Source organism: Ranitomeya variabilis, chromosome 1, assembly GCF_051348905.1.
Source record: "Ranitomeya variabilis isolate aRanVar5 chromosome 1, aRanVar5.hap1, whole genome shotgun sequence".
NCBI lineage: Eukaryota > Metazoa > Chordata > Amphibia > Anura > Dendrobatidae > Ranitomeya > Ranitomeya variabilis.
The window spans coordinates 880,094,973-880,113,740 of record NC_135232.1 but is presented as its reverse complement, the minus strand read 5'-3'; the positions used below and the strand labels follow the sequence as shown (position 1 = coordinate 880,113,740).

The 18,768-nt window shown below is 41.4% G+C and overlaps 1 protein-coding gene across 1 annotated transcript in view; it reads left to right on the top strand.

The window, feature by feature from the left end:
* The first annotated feature begins 480 nt into the window (after positions 1–480).
* Positions 481–18,768, top strand: part of SLC39A8 (solute carrier family 39 member 8) — an 87,101-nt gene continuing 68,813 nt past the window's right edge. Inside the window, exon 1 of the mRNA XM_077277981.1 lies at positions 481–939. Coding sequence (XP_077134096.1) covers positions 706–939 — 234 coding nt within the window. The 5' untranslated portion in view covers positions 481–705. The remainder of the gene's footprint in view (positions 940–18,768) is intronic.

Sequence of the window (18,768 nt, the reverse complement as noted above, 5' to 3'; positions counted from 1 at the left end):
AGATGAGCAACCGATTGCTCATAATCAAATATTACTAGCAAGGCAGTAACAAGCCAAAAGTACTATTTACTACAATGTTTCAGTGTTAAACAAGGCAAAAGAAAAAAAGAGCAAACAGTATCCGTACAGTTCTGAGCTCCACAATAACCCATTTAATGGAAGAACTTGGCTTGCTTCTATTTACTGGTTACATGATGCCAGGCAATATCTGAAGTAGTTAAAAGAAAGAAAATCCTCATTGACAAAGAAAAGGAATAGAGGAAAAGTACACCCGCAGTACAGTGAGTGCTATAAAGGAAATACCGGTATATAAATTCAGCGTGAATGGTGTTATCACAGACTGCGTTGTAATATTTACATTGATTATTATGTTTTTTCTTTTAACATGCAGGTCTCATAGACACGGAGACAGTGTTTCCTTATCTGCTAAGGCTGGGAAGAGCTTAGACCATCTGGTATCAGAGGGCAGTTCCTGTCCACAATACTAGCTGAGTTATCACAGTGGAAGAGGACAGATACAGACTTAGCCTTCTCCGCAGGAGCCTATAGACGTGTGAGGTATACACAGCCAACGCTAACATCACTCACAACTGGCTGTTACTCTCTATATGCTCTTTGAACCAACCAGTTCTGCAAGTTTTGTGTAGATATTAGTTAGACATAATTTCCTTGTTTTCATAGAATAAACCAGGGAACTGGTGTAACATGGGTACCGGGGGGCACTGTGGAACTATATGGGTCTACGTAGCACTTACAGTGAGTATATGGCTGCCAAAGGCTTTTTCGCATGGAACAGACTATGGCTTGGATACAGAGGGGAAATTCATTGAAGCTATACTAGACACTTATGGAGAGAATGGAAACCTCAGTGTCAGTCATGTGGACAGGATGCTGGATGGCTGCGGAAAAGCTGAGGAGATGCACTCAAGTTTCAACAAGGTAAGACCCTTTTCAGATACTTTGGTACTTCTAATTTTATTACAGGAATTGGCATTACAAGCGTTAAGGAAAGGAAAGAAGAATGCCATGGCAAAACTAGGAAGTCTTAACAAAAGAGGCTTCACATAGACGACATATAATACAAAAGCATAGAAAAATAAAAATCAGTCCTCATACTTTGCACTGACAAGGGGCAGTACCCCGAAACACTGTATCTGCAAATTGAGATTCTGACTTGACTTTTATCAATTTTCAGTGCCTTTTAGTAAAGGAATATTTTGGGCTAATTAATTATCATAAGCGAGTTATGTAAATGCTGACTGACAGTTAGCATTGTCTGCTGCTTCCTGGGCTGTCATGCACTGCTAGATATAATGAAGGAGTTCTGTTTAATGCGTTTTATTGCCAACATCATTAGATACTAAGTATCATCTAGGAATAGGCTGTAAGAAATTAGGTACAGTGCCCCGCACCAAGGACAAGGCAATGTATGGAGATGCCGGAAACATCATTTATTGCCAAACATCATTAGATACTAAATAATGGAGCAAATAAAGGTTATAATTCATAACCAATTATACAGTTTCACCATTTACTAGCTTTATGCCTATAGCAATAGGGGTTCTAGGAGATAAAGAATAGTACCCAGCAGCAGCCACAAAACAAGTATGGAGCTGCTCTGTTCCACCTCTGTACGTTGCTTACAATCGGCAACTGAAAGAGCAGTTTTCAGCAGGTCAGTGGGATTGCCGGGTGTCAGACCCCAACAATCTTAGGCTATGTTCACATGTTCAGTAATCATCCTTTAGGCCGGTGTCACACTTGCGAGTGCAATGTGAGAAACTCTGCTGTCGACGGTTCGGACTGGAGCATTCAGCTTCATAGAAATACATGCAGCTGAACGCTCCGGTCCCGAGTGTCGGCGGCAGTGCTGGGAATTGATGCGAGAGACTCGCGCGAGCTTCTCGCATTGCGCTTACAAGTGTGACACCGGCCTTAGAACAGATCCAGCAGCAATCCACTAACAAAAATGAGGTGCATACACAACTTTGTTGTCTGTCTGAAAACATTGATTTCAATTGGATCAATTTTTTTTAACATTGAAGTCTATGGAAAACGGAAGTGTTAAATCACTATCCATATTCTTTCATTTGAAACTGATCCAGAAAGCAAAAAACGGATCCTTTTCAAATGAAAGAAAATTGGATGGCTTTTTAACGGATCCGTTTTCCATAGACTTCACTGTTAAAAAAACAGATCCAGTTGAAATCAGATTGTGCCTGCACAACTTTTTATCAATGGATTTCTGCAAGATCTGTTCTAACGAATGATTGCTGGACATGTGAACAGAAACATACTGGTTTTAATTGTTTTTCCATAGCATTAAATAGCCTCTTGGTATCAATCTAGAGGTACATTCAACTTGGCCACAATACCTGTAGCATACTGTGGGACATTGGCTGTGAGACCACTATAGTGATAAACAGATAAGAAGCAGTGGTGGGAGACTGGTATTTCAATAAAAAAGAAGAATCAATCTATTCCCATTGATACCCTTCCTTGTATGCAAAAGACACATTATGTTTGCAAACCACTGTAGATAACCGAAAAGCCGGTAGGCTAAGCTTAGTAAACCTACAGTTAATATATAACTTTTTTTAAAATAACTAATGTAAGACACACAACAGTGAAAATCAAGATAAACACTAAAACAATTGACCCAAAGCTGCGCTTGATTAAGCAGGGATGCCAGAGAAAAAGTTCATTTACAGATAGTAGAATAATAATTGGCAATCAGCATACATATACTCATTATGACTATTAGGCCATGTGCACACGTTCAGTATTTTTCGCGTTTTTTTAGCTTTTTTTGCTATAAAAACGTGATAAAAACGAGAAAAAAACGCTTACATATGCCTCCCATTATTTTCAGTGTATTCCGCATTTTTTGTGCAAATGTAGCCTTTTTTTCCGCGAAAAAATCGCATCGCGGGAAAAAAAGCAACATGTTCATTAAAATGCGGAATTGCAGGGGATTCCGCACACCTGGGAGTCCATTGATCTGCTTACTTCCCGCACGGGGCTGTGCACACCATGCAGGAAGTAAGCAGATTATGTGCGGTTGGTACCCAGGGTGGAGGAGAGGAGACTCTCCTCCACGGACTGGGCACCATATAATTGGTCAAAAAAAAAGAATTAAAATAAAAAATAGTCCTATACTCACCTTCGATGTCTTCCCGCCTCCACTGCACGCTGTCGCTTCGGTTCCTGTAGCTGGTGTGCGGTGAAGGACCTGCCGATGACGTCGCTGTCTTGTGATTGGTCGAGACCGGTCATGTGACCGCTCACGTGACCGCGACGTCATGGAAGGTCCTGCGCGCACACACCATCTATACGGAACGGACGCCGGTGAGGAGATCAGCTGTCTGCGGGTGAGTATAAGCATTTTTTTTATTTTTTTTATTATTTTTAAACATTCTATCTTTTACTATAGATGCTGCAAAAGCAGCATCTATAGTAAAAAGTTGGTCACACTTGTCAAACGCTATGTTTGACAAGTGTGACCAACCTGTCAGTCAGTTTTCCAAGCGATGCTACAGATCGCTTGGAAAACTTTAGCATTCTGCAAGCTAATTACGCTTGCAGAATGCTAAAAAAACCGCGAAAAAAACAGAAAAAAAACGCAAAAAAAAAAAATGCGGATTTCTTGCAGAAAATTTCCGGTTTTCTTCAGGAAATTTCTGCAAGAAATCCGGACGTGTGCACATACCCTTAGACTATTGAGAATCGGAGAATACTGAGAAGATGGAGAACAAAATTTCTTCATCTTCTCCATTCTGCGAGTCCTCAGAAATCGAGTGCAATCCGCTGATTACCACTCACCTATAGACTGGGCAAGTCTCGTCCGATTGACATGTTAAATTGCAGCATGGTGCAATTTTATTTCTCTTGCCAAATTGGTATTGCCGATCAGCCGATATGCTCATCAGCGCTGCCTCATTACATATCATTGGTCCGAGTGCTATTAAAAAAAAAAATCGGACAGCACTTGTCTGATTAACACGGTGGTGTGAGCGAGCCATAAACGAAAGGGGTCGTTACCAGTGTGAGACATGTAATGTCTGACAGTCTGCTATTCGTCCCAATATGTGATGTACAAGTGAGCTGAGCCCACACGATATATTTCATATACTGGATATATTCCATAGCTGGCATCTTCTTGTAACAGTAGCAACTTGAGCATGCTCCAATCGCTGCTGTTTTGACTATTCAAATGCCTGACACTGGCTGGTGCTCATACTTTGCCAATGGCTTGTCATGTCTGAAGGCCCCTTATCTGCCATATTAGTGCTCCAATGTGCCAATGGCTGGGCTTCATTGGAGAACATCATTTTAGTAGTATTACAGTATATAGAAGAAGCAATGTAATTGTCACGTCTAATGAATGAAACTATAAAATTAATTACCAACAGTACGATAAATGTGAAGAGAAAAAAAAACTGGAAAGCAAAAATTGTGGTTTTTCTTTGTTGTCTCCTCATTCCCCTAAAAACATACATTAAGAAGCAATCACAATATGGTATAAATGAAAATACCATCTCACCATACAAAAACAAGCCCTCACACTGCTCCAGTATCAGAAAAATTGAAAAGTTTCACATCTCAAAAAATTTGACACAAACCAAATGGTTTTTTTTTTTTTTTTTTTTTTTTTACAAGTATCTGTATTTTTTCATCATTTAAAAAACAAAACAAAGACCAAACTATATAAGTTGTGTATTGCTGAACCAGAAAATCATGCAGCCATGTCATTCTTACCCCACAAAAAACAAGGTACAGACACGCCTCCCCCCAAAAAATGGTGGAATTGCATCTTTTTCACCATTCTACCACTTTCCTTTTAAATATTCATCGCACTTGTAATTTTTTTCCTGTTTTTCAATACATTGTATGGTTAAAATGAAGGGTATCAATAAAAAAAAACTTGTCTTGCAAGAAAATTGCTCAATTATGGCTTTGTCGACGAAAAATATAAAAAAAGAGGAGAAACCAAAACGAAGAATCGAAAAATATCACCCATTCTGAAAGGGGTTAATCTCTCTGATATAATGAGGCTGTTGTCTGAACTTCCATTGAGAAAAAGTAAACTTAATCTTCATCCAGCTATCTTTATTGGCAGCTGCCCAGTGTCCCTACTCTCTGCAGCTGCTGAGGTCTCACACTGCTCAGTACTAGCTAGTAGCTGCCGCTGTGAGGCTGGGTGGGCAGAAAATAAATACACTTTACTTTCATTCTATAGCTCCTTTTAATGCTCATTTTAATATCAGGAATAGTTTATGTGCACATTACATCTTTAAGGCGCCGATTCACCAGCCAAAGTTTTCCTTGGGGAGGCTGCTTCAATAAAAAGTTTGTGGTTTTTGCTGTCAGCTATGACGTCGTCTTTGTGGTGGCATCTTTTTTTCTATAATTTGAAAGAACAGCAAAGAAGAAGAATGGACATGTTACTTCTTTTAACCTCTTCACAGTTTCAGAACATTCAGGCCACGCTCACACAATGAGTGTTTGGTCAGTATTTTACCTCAGTATTTGCAATCCAAAACCAGGCCAATCCACCCAAATTCAGGAACACGTTCACACAATGAGTGTTTGGTCAGTATTTTACCTCAGTATTTGTAATCCAAAACCAGGCCAATCCACCCAAATTCAGGAACACGTTCACACAATGAGTGTTTGGTCAGTATTTTACCTCAGTATTTGTAAGCCAAAATCAGGAGTAGATGAAAAATACAGAAGTGGTGACGTGTTTCTATTATACTTTTCCTCTGATTGTTTCACTCCTGATTTTGGCTCATAAATACTGTTGTAAAATACTGACTAAATACTGAACGTGTGAACGTGGCCTTAAGCTGATGAAAGAAGTAACAAAAGCCTGGACATGTGCACAGCATGTTGTTTTTTAATAGCTGGGCATCATGTTAATTTTTAGCTGCGGTTTTGTGGCACTTTTCAGGCAGCTTCTGCTTGAAATCCGCCTGAAAAAAACCCATTGGGAGCACATACCCTTATTCTGCCTTTCTGAAAGGCTTTAAATGGTAAGTATACCAGCCTCATGAGATCTATTTAAAAAGGCATGTAGTTTGTATTGCACTATCTGGTTACATATCTGCTTTAAGCAATATACAAATTGCTCTTTATGAAACACGACTGATGCAAAGAGAATATATAGTAACCTGTTGGCGGGTTAGTGGTATAATGGGCAGCATGGTAGCAATGTTGATTTGCAGCTCTCGGGTCCTGGGTTCAAATGCCACCAAGGACAACATCTGTGGAGTCTATATGTCTCCCAGTGTTTGCATGGCATTCCTCCAGGTTCTCCGATTTCCTCCTGCACAAAAAAGACATACTGATAGGGAATCAAGATATGGAGACAGTGATGATAATGTCTGTAAAGTGCTGTGGAATGAATGGCAGTATATAAGTGAGTAAAAAAAAAACAATGATAAATTGTGTTATGATAGTAAATGGAGCCAGGATTTGATGTCTATCATGTATTTTAGTGATTTCCTGTAATACATGTGGATGAAGTTAGCAGCTTTAGGCCGGTTTCATATATCTCTGAAACGTGGGCCTACGTTGCCCAACCACCGGCATTCCCTAGTTGACCTAACTGATTCATCTAAGCCCATGAAGTAGTTAGCTAAGGTAGGGAGACCCTGCGATCTATCCAGGTATTCCTTATGAAAGCGGCCCATGTTTCACTGACCTGGCCTAAATTGTTCTTCTGGTTTGAAGACAACCCACAAATGAAAAGTCAAAGAATGAATGAAGTTTGCTGAAAAATTTAGTTAATAGATCATATGAAGGCCATATCCTATCACCTAGATGCATGGCATACGTGGCATGTGATGGAACATGATTAGTTATGTTTTCTCGGAGATTCTATATGTCTCTATATAATATCATGATAAACAGTGGTAGAGTATTGGTGTATAGCTGGCTAGGGGCAGTAAAATATTGGAACGCCATGGGTTGCAGACGTGGATGCTCCTGGCACTACGTATCATAAATGGCTCATGATAGGTGTGGGGCATCTTACATTGGAGGCCAGGGGCTTCATGTTACATCTCTTGTATCCTCAAGAATGGTGTTATATACTATACATTTACATGTGCTTTGAAGTCAGAGTAAAATGTTAATTATGAGAATGTGAAATGTACATTTATAATTTACTAGGTCATCATTTTATAACGGACTGACAAAGTTATGAAACAAGAACTTAAAGTTTCAGACTGATATCACATTTAATTGATTCACCCTGAAAATATGTTTGTGTGAATTGCATAAATTGGCAGAAGAAATTGATATTTCACGAAATTTTGGGTAATTAAGGCTGAAAAATGTGAATTGAGCTTTCCAGTAAGAAGATATTCTCTAGTTTATCTTTCCACCTTTCTACCTTTCAAGAGTTTACGCCATAGGGCGGGGGTTATCTCTGTGTTCTTAGGATGAATCACAAATACTTTCTCAGGACACAACTCTGCGAAATATATGAGACATTCAACTGCCTGGGATTCTGTACATATCAAGTCCAGCTTACAACTGAGAACGGGGATTTTACTGCATCCAGTCTCAGCAAACCTGTGGGAGAGTAAAGGCCCCGTCTCACATAGCGAGATCGCTAGCGAGATCGCTGCTGAGTCACTAGTTTTGTGACGCAACAGCGACCTCAGTAGCGATCTCGCTATGTGTGACACGTACCAGCGACCAGGCCCCTGCTGTGAGATCGCTGGTCGTGTCGGAATGGCCTGGACCTTTTTTTGGTCGTTGAGGTCCCGCTGACATCGCTGAATCGGTGTGTGTGACACCGATCCAGCGATGTCTTCACTGGTAACCAGGGTAAACATCGGGTTACTAAGCGCAGGGCCGTGCTTAGTAACCCGATGTTTACCCTGGTTACCAGCGTAAATGTAAAAAAAAACAAACAGTACATACTCACCATCTGTTGCCCGTCAGGTCCCTTGGCGTCTGCTTCCTGCTCTGAGTGCCGCCGTAAAGTGAGAGCACAGCAGTGACGTCACCGCTGCGCTCTGCTCTCACTGTACGGCGGCTCAGTCAGAGCAGGAAGCAGACGCCAAGGGACCTGACGGGCAACAGATGGTGAGTATGTAGTGTTTGGTTTTTTTGGTAACCAGGGTAAACATCGGGTTACTAAGCGCGGCCCTGCGCTTAGTAACCCGATGTTTACCCTGGTTACCCGGGTGCTGCAGGGGGACTTCGGCATCGTTGAAGACAGTTTCAACGATGCCGAAGTCGTTCCCCTGATCGTTGGTCGCTGGAGAGAGCTGTCTGTGTGACAGCTCCCCAGCGACCACACAGCGACCACACAGCGACGCTGCAGCGATCAGCATCGTTGTCTGTATCGCTGTAGCGTCGCTGTGTGAGACGGGGCCTTAAGAGCCTGACTTACATGTGTGCTCACATTTAGTAAGAATAGGGGGCTGTATTTTACACCACTCAGACTGGAGACTGTAGGTGGCATGATTTGCCAAATTTATTATAAAGTGTAAAGAAATCTTTTTACATAGATGTAGATTTACTGCATTATATTGCATTACTGTAGGTCCGCTCATCCATTTTATAAATTTGGATTAGCCCCTCTCTGCCAAACGACGTACTATTCAATCCATGTGACCTGGGCTTTACTTCCCATGGATGGAATAGTACGTCATAGCGATCGGCCTCGCACACGGGTGGTGTGTGGCCGATCGCAGCCGAGTGTCAGCTGATTCTCACAGCTGACACCCGACACTAAGTGCCAGAAGCAGTCACAGACCGCTCACGGCACTTTAACCATCTCTGCTATGGCAACCCGATGTTGTCATGACGACATCTGGGTTACCAGATCTGAGAAACTTCCTGTCATGTGCAGTGCATGTCAGGAAGTCTCTCCGGTCAGTATGCAGGGATTGCAGCGCTGACAGCTTCTATAGCATGCAGATGCTGCTTCATGTGTATGCTATAGAAGCGATCAGCCTGCACAAAATGAGTGTCCCATAGTGGCACAAAGTGTAAAAGATAGAATGAAGTAAAATAAAAAATTGTAAAAATATAAAAAAAATAAGAAGAAAAAAATAAATATTTATTTTGTCACTAAATAAATATTTGAATAAAGAAAAATTTAAACAATAAAAGTCCACACATTTGGCATCCCCGTGTCTGTAATGACCCGACCTATAAAACTGTCCCACTAGCTAACCTAGAAATTTTTGTGAACCCCATAAAAAAAACCAAGGCAAAAAAAAATCCTTTATCATAATATCCCCGAACAAAAAGTGGAATGATATGCGATCAAAAAGATGGATATAAATAAACATGGTACTGCTGAAAACGTCATCTTGTCCCATAAACAACAAGCCCCCATAGAGCTCCATCAGCAGAAAAATAAAAAAGTTCTAGCTCTCAGAATAAAGTGATGCCAAAATAATTAATTATTTTTTATATAAAATAGTTTTTATTGTATAACAGCGCCAAAACATAAAAAAAGATATAAATGAGGTATCACTATAATCTTACTAACCCAAATAATAAAACTTTATCAATTTTACCACACACGTAACGGTATAAGCCCCCCCCCCAAGAAATTCATGAATTGATGGTTTTTGTTCATTCTGTCTCCCAAAAATCAGAAAAAAAAGCGATCAAAAAATGTCATGTGCCCGAACATGGTACTAGTAAAAACGTCAACTTGTTCCGCAAAAAACGAGACCTCATATGACTCTGTGGGACAAAATATGTAAAAATTATAGCTCTCAAAATGTGGTGATGCAAAAAACGATTTTTTGTAATAAAAGCGTCTTTTAGTGCGTGACAGGTGCCAAACATAAAAACCCACTATAGAAACCCTCTAGAATGCCTCTTTCACACGTCCTGATATTTCCGGTACTGGAGATGTCAGTGTCCGTGTGTGTAATATTTGCGGCACACGTGTGGCATGCATGTGCCGCATCAGTACCACAAGGAAGGGTGCCAGGGAAAAAGCGTTACAGTAAGCGCTGTTCCTTGGCACCCGGTGCTGAACACGGTTCTCGTGCGATCGGCACAAGCAGGGGAGAATCATTCTGCTTGTGAATAGCACTCACAAGCAAATAGCACTCACAAGCAAATAGCACTTCGTCCCTCCCGAGTCTCTCAGCATAGCTGCCCAATGGTCTAAAATTCTGTGACACACCTATGGTGTCAACATGATCACTGCACCCCTAGATAAATTCATTGAGAGGTCTAGTCCATAAAACCGGGTCACTTATGGGGGTTCTGCAGTTTTGGCACCTCATGGGCTCTCCCAGTGCGTCATGGTACCTGCAAACCAAAACAGTAAAATCTGGTGCTCTTTCCCTTCTGAGTGCAGCCATTTGCCCAAACAGTGGTTTACCCCCAAATATGGGGTATCAGTGTACTCAGGACAAATTGCACAATAACTCTTATGGTCCAATTTCTTCTGTTTCCCTTGGGAAAATTAAAAATTGGGGGCGAAAATATCATTTTTGTTCAGAAAATATGATTTTTTATTTTTACGGCTCTACGTTATAAACGTCTGTGAAGCACTTGGGGGTTCACGTCTAGATAAGTTCCTTAGGGGGTCTAGTTTCCAAATTGTGTCACTTGTGAGGGGTTTCCACTGTTTAGGCCCATCAGGGGCTCTCCGAATGCGACATGGCTTCCGATCTTAATTCCAGCCAATTTTGCCTTGAAAAGGTAAAACGGCGCTCCTTCCCTTCGAAGCTCTGCCATGCGCCCAAACAGTGGTTTACCCCCACATATGGGATATCAGCGTACTCAGGACAAATCGCACAACAGCTCTTGTGGTCCAATTTGTCCTGTTATCCTTGGAAAAATAAAAAATTGGGGGCGAAAAGATCATTTTTATGATTATTTATTTTTATGGCTCCACGTTATAAACGTCTGTGAAGCACTTGGGGATTCAAAGTGCTCACCACACATCTAGATAAGTTCCTTAGGGGGGAATAGTTTCCAAATGGTTTCAACTTGTGGGGGTTTCTACTGTTTAGGCACGTCAGGGCCTCTCCAAACGCGACATGGTGTCTGATCTTATTTCCAGCCAATTTTGCGTTGAAAAAGTCAAACGGCGCTCCTTCCCTTCCGAGCGCTGCCGTGCGCCCAAACAGTGGTTCCTCCTCACATATAGGTAATTAGCATAGTCAGGGCATATTGCACAACAACTTTTGGGGTCCAATTTCTCGTTTTACTCTTGGTAAAATAAAAAAATTGGATCTGAATTAAATTTTTGTGAAAAAAAGTTAAATGTTCATTTTTTTTTAAACATTCCAAAAATTCCTGTGAAGCACCTGAAGGGTTAATAAACTTCTTGAATGTGGTTTTGAGCACCTTCAGGGGTGCAGTTTTTAGAATGGTGTCACTTTTGGGTATTTTCTATCATATAGACCCCTCAAAGTGACTTCAAATGTGATGTGGTCCCTAAAAAAATGGTGTTGTAAAAATTAGAAATCGCTGGTCAACTTTTAACCCTTATAACTTTCTAGCAAAAAGAAATTTTGGTTCCAAAATTGTGCTGATGTAAAGTATGCTTGTGGGAAATGTTACATATTAAGTATTTTGTGTTTCATATCTCTGTGATTTAAAGGCATGAAAATTCAAAGTTGGGAAATTGCAAAATTGTAACTTTTTTTGCCAAATTTCTGTCTTTTTAACAAATAAACGCAAGTCATATCAAATAAATTTTAGCACTAACATGAAGTACAATATGTCACGAGAAAAGATTGTCAGAATCACCAGGATCCTTGGAAGCGTTCCAGAGTTATTACCTGATAAAGGGACAGTGGTCAGAATTGTAAAAATTGGCCCGGTCATTAACATGCAAACCACATATTATGGTATATTAGAGTAGGTGCCTGTAGATACAGTGGCATGTAAAAATCTACCTTCAATTAGAAATGTGAAATCAGAAAAACTATACTACAGTTCTAATTGGAGGTACAAATTACACAAATTACACAAAGGAAAATGGACCAATCTAAAAGTTTGGGCATCCTGCATGGTTAGTAGCATCCCCTTTTTAAAAAAATGACAGCTTGTAAATGCTTTTTGTACCCAGCCATGAGTCTTTCAAATTTGGCTGGAATGGAGATAGGACGCCATGTCGCGTTTGGAGAGCCCCTAATGTGCCTAAACAGTGGAACCCCCCCACAAGTTACACCATTTTGGAAATTAGACCTCCTAAGGAACTTATCTAGATGTGTGGTGAGCACTTTGATCCCCCCAAGTGCTTCATAGAATTTTATAATGTAGAGCCGTAAAAATAAAAAATCATATTTTTTTCACAAAAATTATCTTTTCGCCCCAAAAGTTGTCCAATTTTTTCTGAGTACGCTGATACCCCATATGTGGGAGGAACCACCGTTTGGGTGCATGGCAGAGCTTGGAAGGGAAGGAGCGCCGTTTTGAAATACAGACTTAGATGGAATGGTCTGCAGGCATCACGTTGCATATGCAGAGCCCCTGATGTACCTAAACAGTTAAAAAACCCCACAAATGACCACATATTGGAAACTAGACCCCCACGGAACTTATCTAGATGTGTTGTGAGATCTGTGAACTCCCAAGTGTTTCACTAAAGTTTATAACTCAGAATCGTGAAAATAAAAAATCATTTTTTTCCCACAAAAATAATTTTTAGCCCTCAAATTTTTATTTTCACAAGTGTAACAGTAGAAATTGGACTGCAAAAGTTGTTGTCCAATTTGTCCTGAGTACGCTGATACCCCATATGTGGGGGTAAACCACTGTTTGCGTGCATGGCAGAGCTCGGAAGGGAAGGAGCACTATTTTACTTTTTCAATGCAGAATTGGCTGGAATTGAGATCGGACACCATGTCGCGTTTGGAGAGCCCCTGATATGCCAAACAGTGAACCCCCCAATTTTAACTCCAACCCTAACCCAAACATACCTCTAACACTAATCCCAACCCTAATCATAACCACACCCCTAACCCCAACACATCCCTAACCCTAATCTCAGCCCTAATCCCAACCGTAAACGTAATCCAAACCCTAACCCCATCTCAAGCCCCAACTCTAATTTTAACCCCAACCCTCATGGGAAAAGAAAATAGAAATAAATACTTTTTTTATTTTATTATTTTTCCCTAACTAAGAGGATGATGAAGGGGGGTTTGATTTACTATTTATAGTTGGTTTTTATAGTGGGTTTTTGTTTGACAGCTGTCGCACACTAAAAGACGCTTTTTATTGCAAAAAAACAGTTTTTGCATCACCACAGTTTGAGAGCTATAATTTTTCCATATTTTGGCCCACAGAGTCATGTGAGGTCTTGTTTATTGCTGGACGAGTTGAGGTTTTTATTGGTACCATTATCAGGCACATGACATTTTTTGATCGCTTATTAATTAATTATTATTAATAATTATTAATTAATTATGATTTTTGTGAGACAGAATGAACAAAAACCAGCAACTCATGAATTTCTTTTGGGTGGAGCGTTTATACCCATCCGCGTGTAGTAAAATTGATAAACCAGTTTTACTTTTCGGCTTAGAATGATTACAGTGACACCTCATTTATATATTTTTTATGTTTTGGTGCTTTTATACAATAAAAACTATTTTATATAAAAATAATTATTTTTGTATCGCTTTATTCTGAGGGATATAACTTTTTTATTTTTTTGCTGATGACCCTGTATGGCAGCTCGTTTTTGCAAGAAAAGATGACATTTTCAACGGTACCATGTTTATTTATATCTGTCTTTTTGGTTGCGTGTTATTCCACTTTTTGATTGGCAGTATGATGATAAAGCATTGTTTTTTGCCTCGTTTTTTATTTATCTTTTTACAGTGTTCAATGAAGGGGTTAACTAGCGGGACAGTTTTATGAGTCGGGTCGTTATGATACTAAATATGTGTACTTTTATTGTTTTTTTATTTACATAAAGAAATGTATTTTTTTGGAAAATATTTATTTATTATTTTTTATTTAGTCATTTTAAAAAAAATATTTTTACACATTTTAATTTTTTTTTTACATTGTCCCAGGGTGGGACATCACTGTATAAAGTCAGATCGCTGATCTGACACTTTGCAGGCACTGACAAGCCACCTCCCTGCAGGACCCGGAAGGACCCTGTGGCCATCTTGGATCCGGGAGCCTGCAGGGAGGAGACCCTCAGAACAATGTGATCGCATTGCGTTGTTCTGAGGCTCTCAGGGAAGCATGCAGGGATGCTTCCCTATGCCACTGGAAGGCTGCGATCTTGTTCCGGGGGTTTAAATTGCCGGGACCGCTCCTGGCACATAGTGCAGGGTGTCATCAGATGATACCTGGCCACGATCGGCCGCGCTCCCCCATGAGGGTGGCTGATCATGTATGACGTATAATCCTATCCATTGGAATTAAGTCCCAGGTCACATGGACAGGATAGTACGTCCAATGGCAGAAAGGGGTTAGTGCATCCCTAATAGGCAGACTCTATATTATATAATGCACTCCCCATAGGCAGACTCTATATAATATAATTCTCTCCCCATAGGCAGACTCTATATACTAAAATAAACACTCTATAGGAAGACTCTATATAGTATAATGCACTCCCCATATGCAGATTCCATATAATATAATGCACTCCTCAAACACCTCTATATAGTATAATGCACTCCCCATATGCAGACTCTACATAGTATAATTCTCTCCCCATAGGCAGACGCTATATACTAAAATGCACTCTCTATAGGCAGACTCTATGTAGTATAATGCACTCTCCATAGGCAGCCTCTGTATACTTAAATGCACTCTCTATAGGAAGACTCTATATAGTATAATGCACTCCCCATAATTCTCTATAGTGCAATGCATTCCCAAAAGGCCTCCATACAGTTTAATATGCCCCCATAAAAATAAAAAAAATAGGTACTCATAATGCAGTCCCCATAGGCAGACTCTATATAGTAAGTAGAGGAAAATTGTTAACACCTTATAGGGCTGATAACTTCTATAGTAAAACAATTATATTTCTGTGAAATCTTTCAATGAACCCCAGTGCAACAAAGGAGAAAGAGTGGAGACCACTCACATGTGTAGAAAACAAGCAACCACCGGAACCAAAGACTCTACATAGTGTAATGCTCTCCCCATAGGCAGAATCTATATACTAAAATACACTCGCTATAAGCAGATTCTATATAGTATAATGCACTCCCGATAAGCCTCTATAGTGTAATGCATTCACAAAAGAATGGCCTGAGCAGAAGGAATCAACTGCTTTTCCAGGATAACCTTGTATGCGGCTTGAGTCATACGTCCTTCGCAAAGATTAACCTACCAAATTCCAGCCTTGCTGAAGCATCTCCAGATCATCTCCGATGCTCCACCAAATTTCCCAGTGGGTGCAAGACACTGTGGCTTGTACGCCTCTCCAGATCTCCGGCTAACCATTAGACGACCAGGTGTTGGGCAAAGCTGAAAATTAGACTCATGAGAGAGCATTATCTTACTCCAGTCCTCTATGGTCCAATCCTTATGGTCTTTGGCAAACTTTAGCCTGGCTCTCCTTTGCTTCTCATTAATGAAAGGCTTTTTTCTACCTTTTCATGACTTGAGCCCTGCCTCTAGGAGCCTGTTACGAACTGTTCTTGCCATGCACTTTACCCAAGCTGCCATTTGCCATTCCTATTGTAGGTTACTTGATGTCATCCTGTGGTTGCTGAGTGATATTCGAATAAGATGACGGTTATCCCGATCAGTGGAGAGTTGTTTTCGCCCTCTGCCAGTCTGTAGCTTTGTTGTCCCCAATTTCTGCTGCTTGACCTTGTTGTAATTTACTGCCGTCTTAGAAATTTTAAGGATGGAAGCAACATGATGCTCACTGTAACTCTCTGCTAGCAAAGCCAGAATTGAGCCCTTCTTTTCCTCACTCAAGACTTTTCAACTCCTTTGGCATGGTTAAAAGTTATTTTTTCATTCCTATTACTTTTGGGATATTACTAGCACTTGTTTTGCCATCCAGCTTGTCCTATTGCAAGAGGATTGTGAACACCACAGCAGGATTTTTTTATACTTTCCTTCATTAAATAAGATTTGGTTCAGGTGATCACCTAATCAGTAGCACATTAGGTAGCATGAAGTGTCCTCTGGTTGGAATTCAACTGACACTGGAATGGAATGGGTGTCAGACATGTAGAGAAGCTGATTTTTTTTATAAAACTGTGCAGTGGTCTCTTAATTTTTGCCAGAGCTGTATATATACAGTACATACCTGTGTAGAGAGGGAGAGATGTTCATGTCAACAGAGCAGTGGCTTCTCTTTCACTCGGTTCTGTTAATGGGCGTGACTGGCAACATCATGCTAATTGACCGCAGGCAGCAGGCTGTCAGTCAGCGTGATCATCAGTCACCCCTTGTTAACAGAGCAGTCCGGAAGCAGAAGAGCTGGTGCACAGGTAATATAGTGATCACCAGTAACATTATACACAGGACCTCTGTATATAGTGTCAGTGTACATATAATATAGTGATCACTGGTGACATTATACATTATGTCACTGTACAGGTAACACACTGGCTCACCAGTGAGGTCTCTTGCTGAAGTCCTTCATCTTTGCTTTTCTTTTTCATGCAGCGCAGACCACGATCACTTCTTCCAGCCAGGACTCAGGTCTGCATAAAATAGCACAGTTACCTTGAGCACGGCTTCCAGACTACAGTCCCCTCTTTTTCCCTTTCTTCTACACAACACATCTGAATATCGATATGCACCCACCATTAATACATAATTGGTTATTCTACAACCCACAATTCCAAATATAAATTATCATACGCCACTGAGCCCCTTCTGGCTATACATAGCCACTAGTGATGAGCGAATAGATTTCTCGAGCATGCTCGGGGTCCTCCGAGTATTTTTTAGTGCTCGAAGATTTAGTTTTTGTTGCCGCAGTTGAATGATTTACATCTGTTAGCCAGCATACTGTAAGTACATGTGGGGATTCCCTAGCAACCAGGCAACCCCTACATGTACTTATGCTGGCTAACAGATGTAAATCATTCAGTTGCGGCAAGAAAAACTAAATCTCCGAGCACTAAAAATTACTCGGAGGACCCCCGAGCATGCTCGAGAAATCTTGAGTAACGAGTATATTCGCTCACCACTAATAGCCACCTAATAAATATATAAATTAATTAGCACCTGTACTCTTTCCCCCAATTCATTACCAGTCACTGCATACTCAATGCCCCCTACTATGTACCTCCCACTCCCCCGACTCATTATATTTACATGCCCCTTCTGCCCCAATTCATTGTCATGTCTTCTCTCTCCCACCCTCTTTTCATTATCAACAGCTCTACCCCCACATTTAATGCATTATTTACTCCCCCACTCTCAAAATTCATTAATATTTGCTCTCTCCTGATCATCATTTGCTCTCCCCACTGCCACCTTCATTTCAATTTCTGTCCCTTTTCCCTCACTCTGAAATAATCATTTCAAGTCTTCCATCACCTCCCCCACTTCATCATGTAACCCCCCTCCCCACATCATCATGTGCAGTCCCCCTTTAACCCCCCTCCCCACATCATCATGTGCAGTCCCCCTTTAAACCCCTACATCATCATGTGCAGTCCCTTTTACTCTCATGTCATCCTTTGCAGTTCCTTTTAACCCCCCACTTCATGTGATGTCCCCTTTAACCTCCTCCCCACATCATGTGCAGTCCCCCTTTAAACCCCTCCCCGCATCATGTGCATTCCCCCTTTAACACCCTCCCCACATCATCATGTGCAGTCCTCCTTTAACCCCCCTTCCCACATCATCAAATGCAGTCCACCTTTAACCCCCCTTCCAACATCATGTGCAGTCCCCCTTTAACCCCCACATCGTTATATGCAGTCCCCCTTTAATCCCCCTCCCCACATCATCATGTGCAGTCCCCCTTTAAACCCCATCCCCACATAATCATGTGCAGTCCTCCTTTAACCCCCACTTTATCATGTGCAGTCCCTTTTACCCTCATGCCATCCTTTGCAGTTCCTTTTACCCCCCCGCTTTATGTGCAGTCCCCTGTAACCCCCACATCATCATGTGCAGTCCCGCTTTAACCCCCTCCCCACATCATCATGTGTAGTCCCCCTTTAACCCCCCACATCATGTGCAGTCCCCCTTTAACCCCCTCTCCACATCATCATGTGCAGTCACCCTTTAACTCCCCTCCCGACATCATCATATGCAGTCCACCTTTAACCCCCCCTCTCCACATCATCATGTGTAGTTCCCTTTAACTCCCCTCCCCACATCATCATGGGCAGTCCCCCTTACGCCTTCCCCATCATCATGTGCAATTCCTCCTCCTCCCCTCACCCATTTAATTCATTTTGTACAGAAAACAAAAAAGTTTTGTATACTTACCTCACAGTCACTCCCCAGCAGCGCAGCTCTGCCTCCAGCATCCGGTACATGTTGGACAGCGCATACGCGATGACGTCATCACATAAGCGCCATCATCTGACAGGAAGTATACAGAAGATGGATGGAGCAGGAGCTGCGCAGCTGTCAAGGTAAGATGGCCGTTTACAGCTTTGGTAAAGCTCCTGGGCCCCAGCACCGACATATGTGCCGCAGCGCTCACAACTTTGCTGCATGATGGGGCCCGATGAACAGTAGTACATAAGCGGGGCCTTGGACCTGCGGGCCCCTCTGTGTTCTGTGGTTCACCGGGCCCCATACACCAGTAAGGGCAGTAATGCCCTGATGGAGGACCTGATGTCACATGACATACACCAT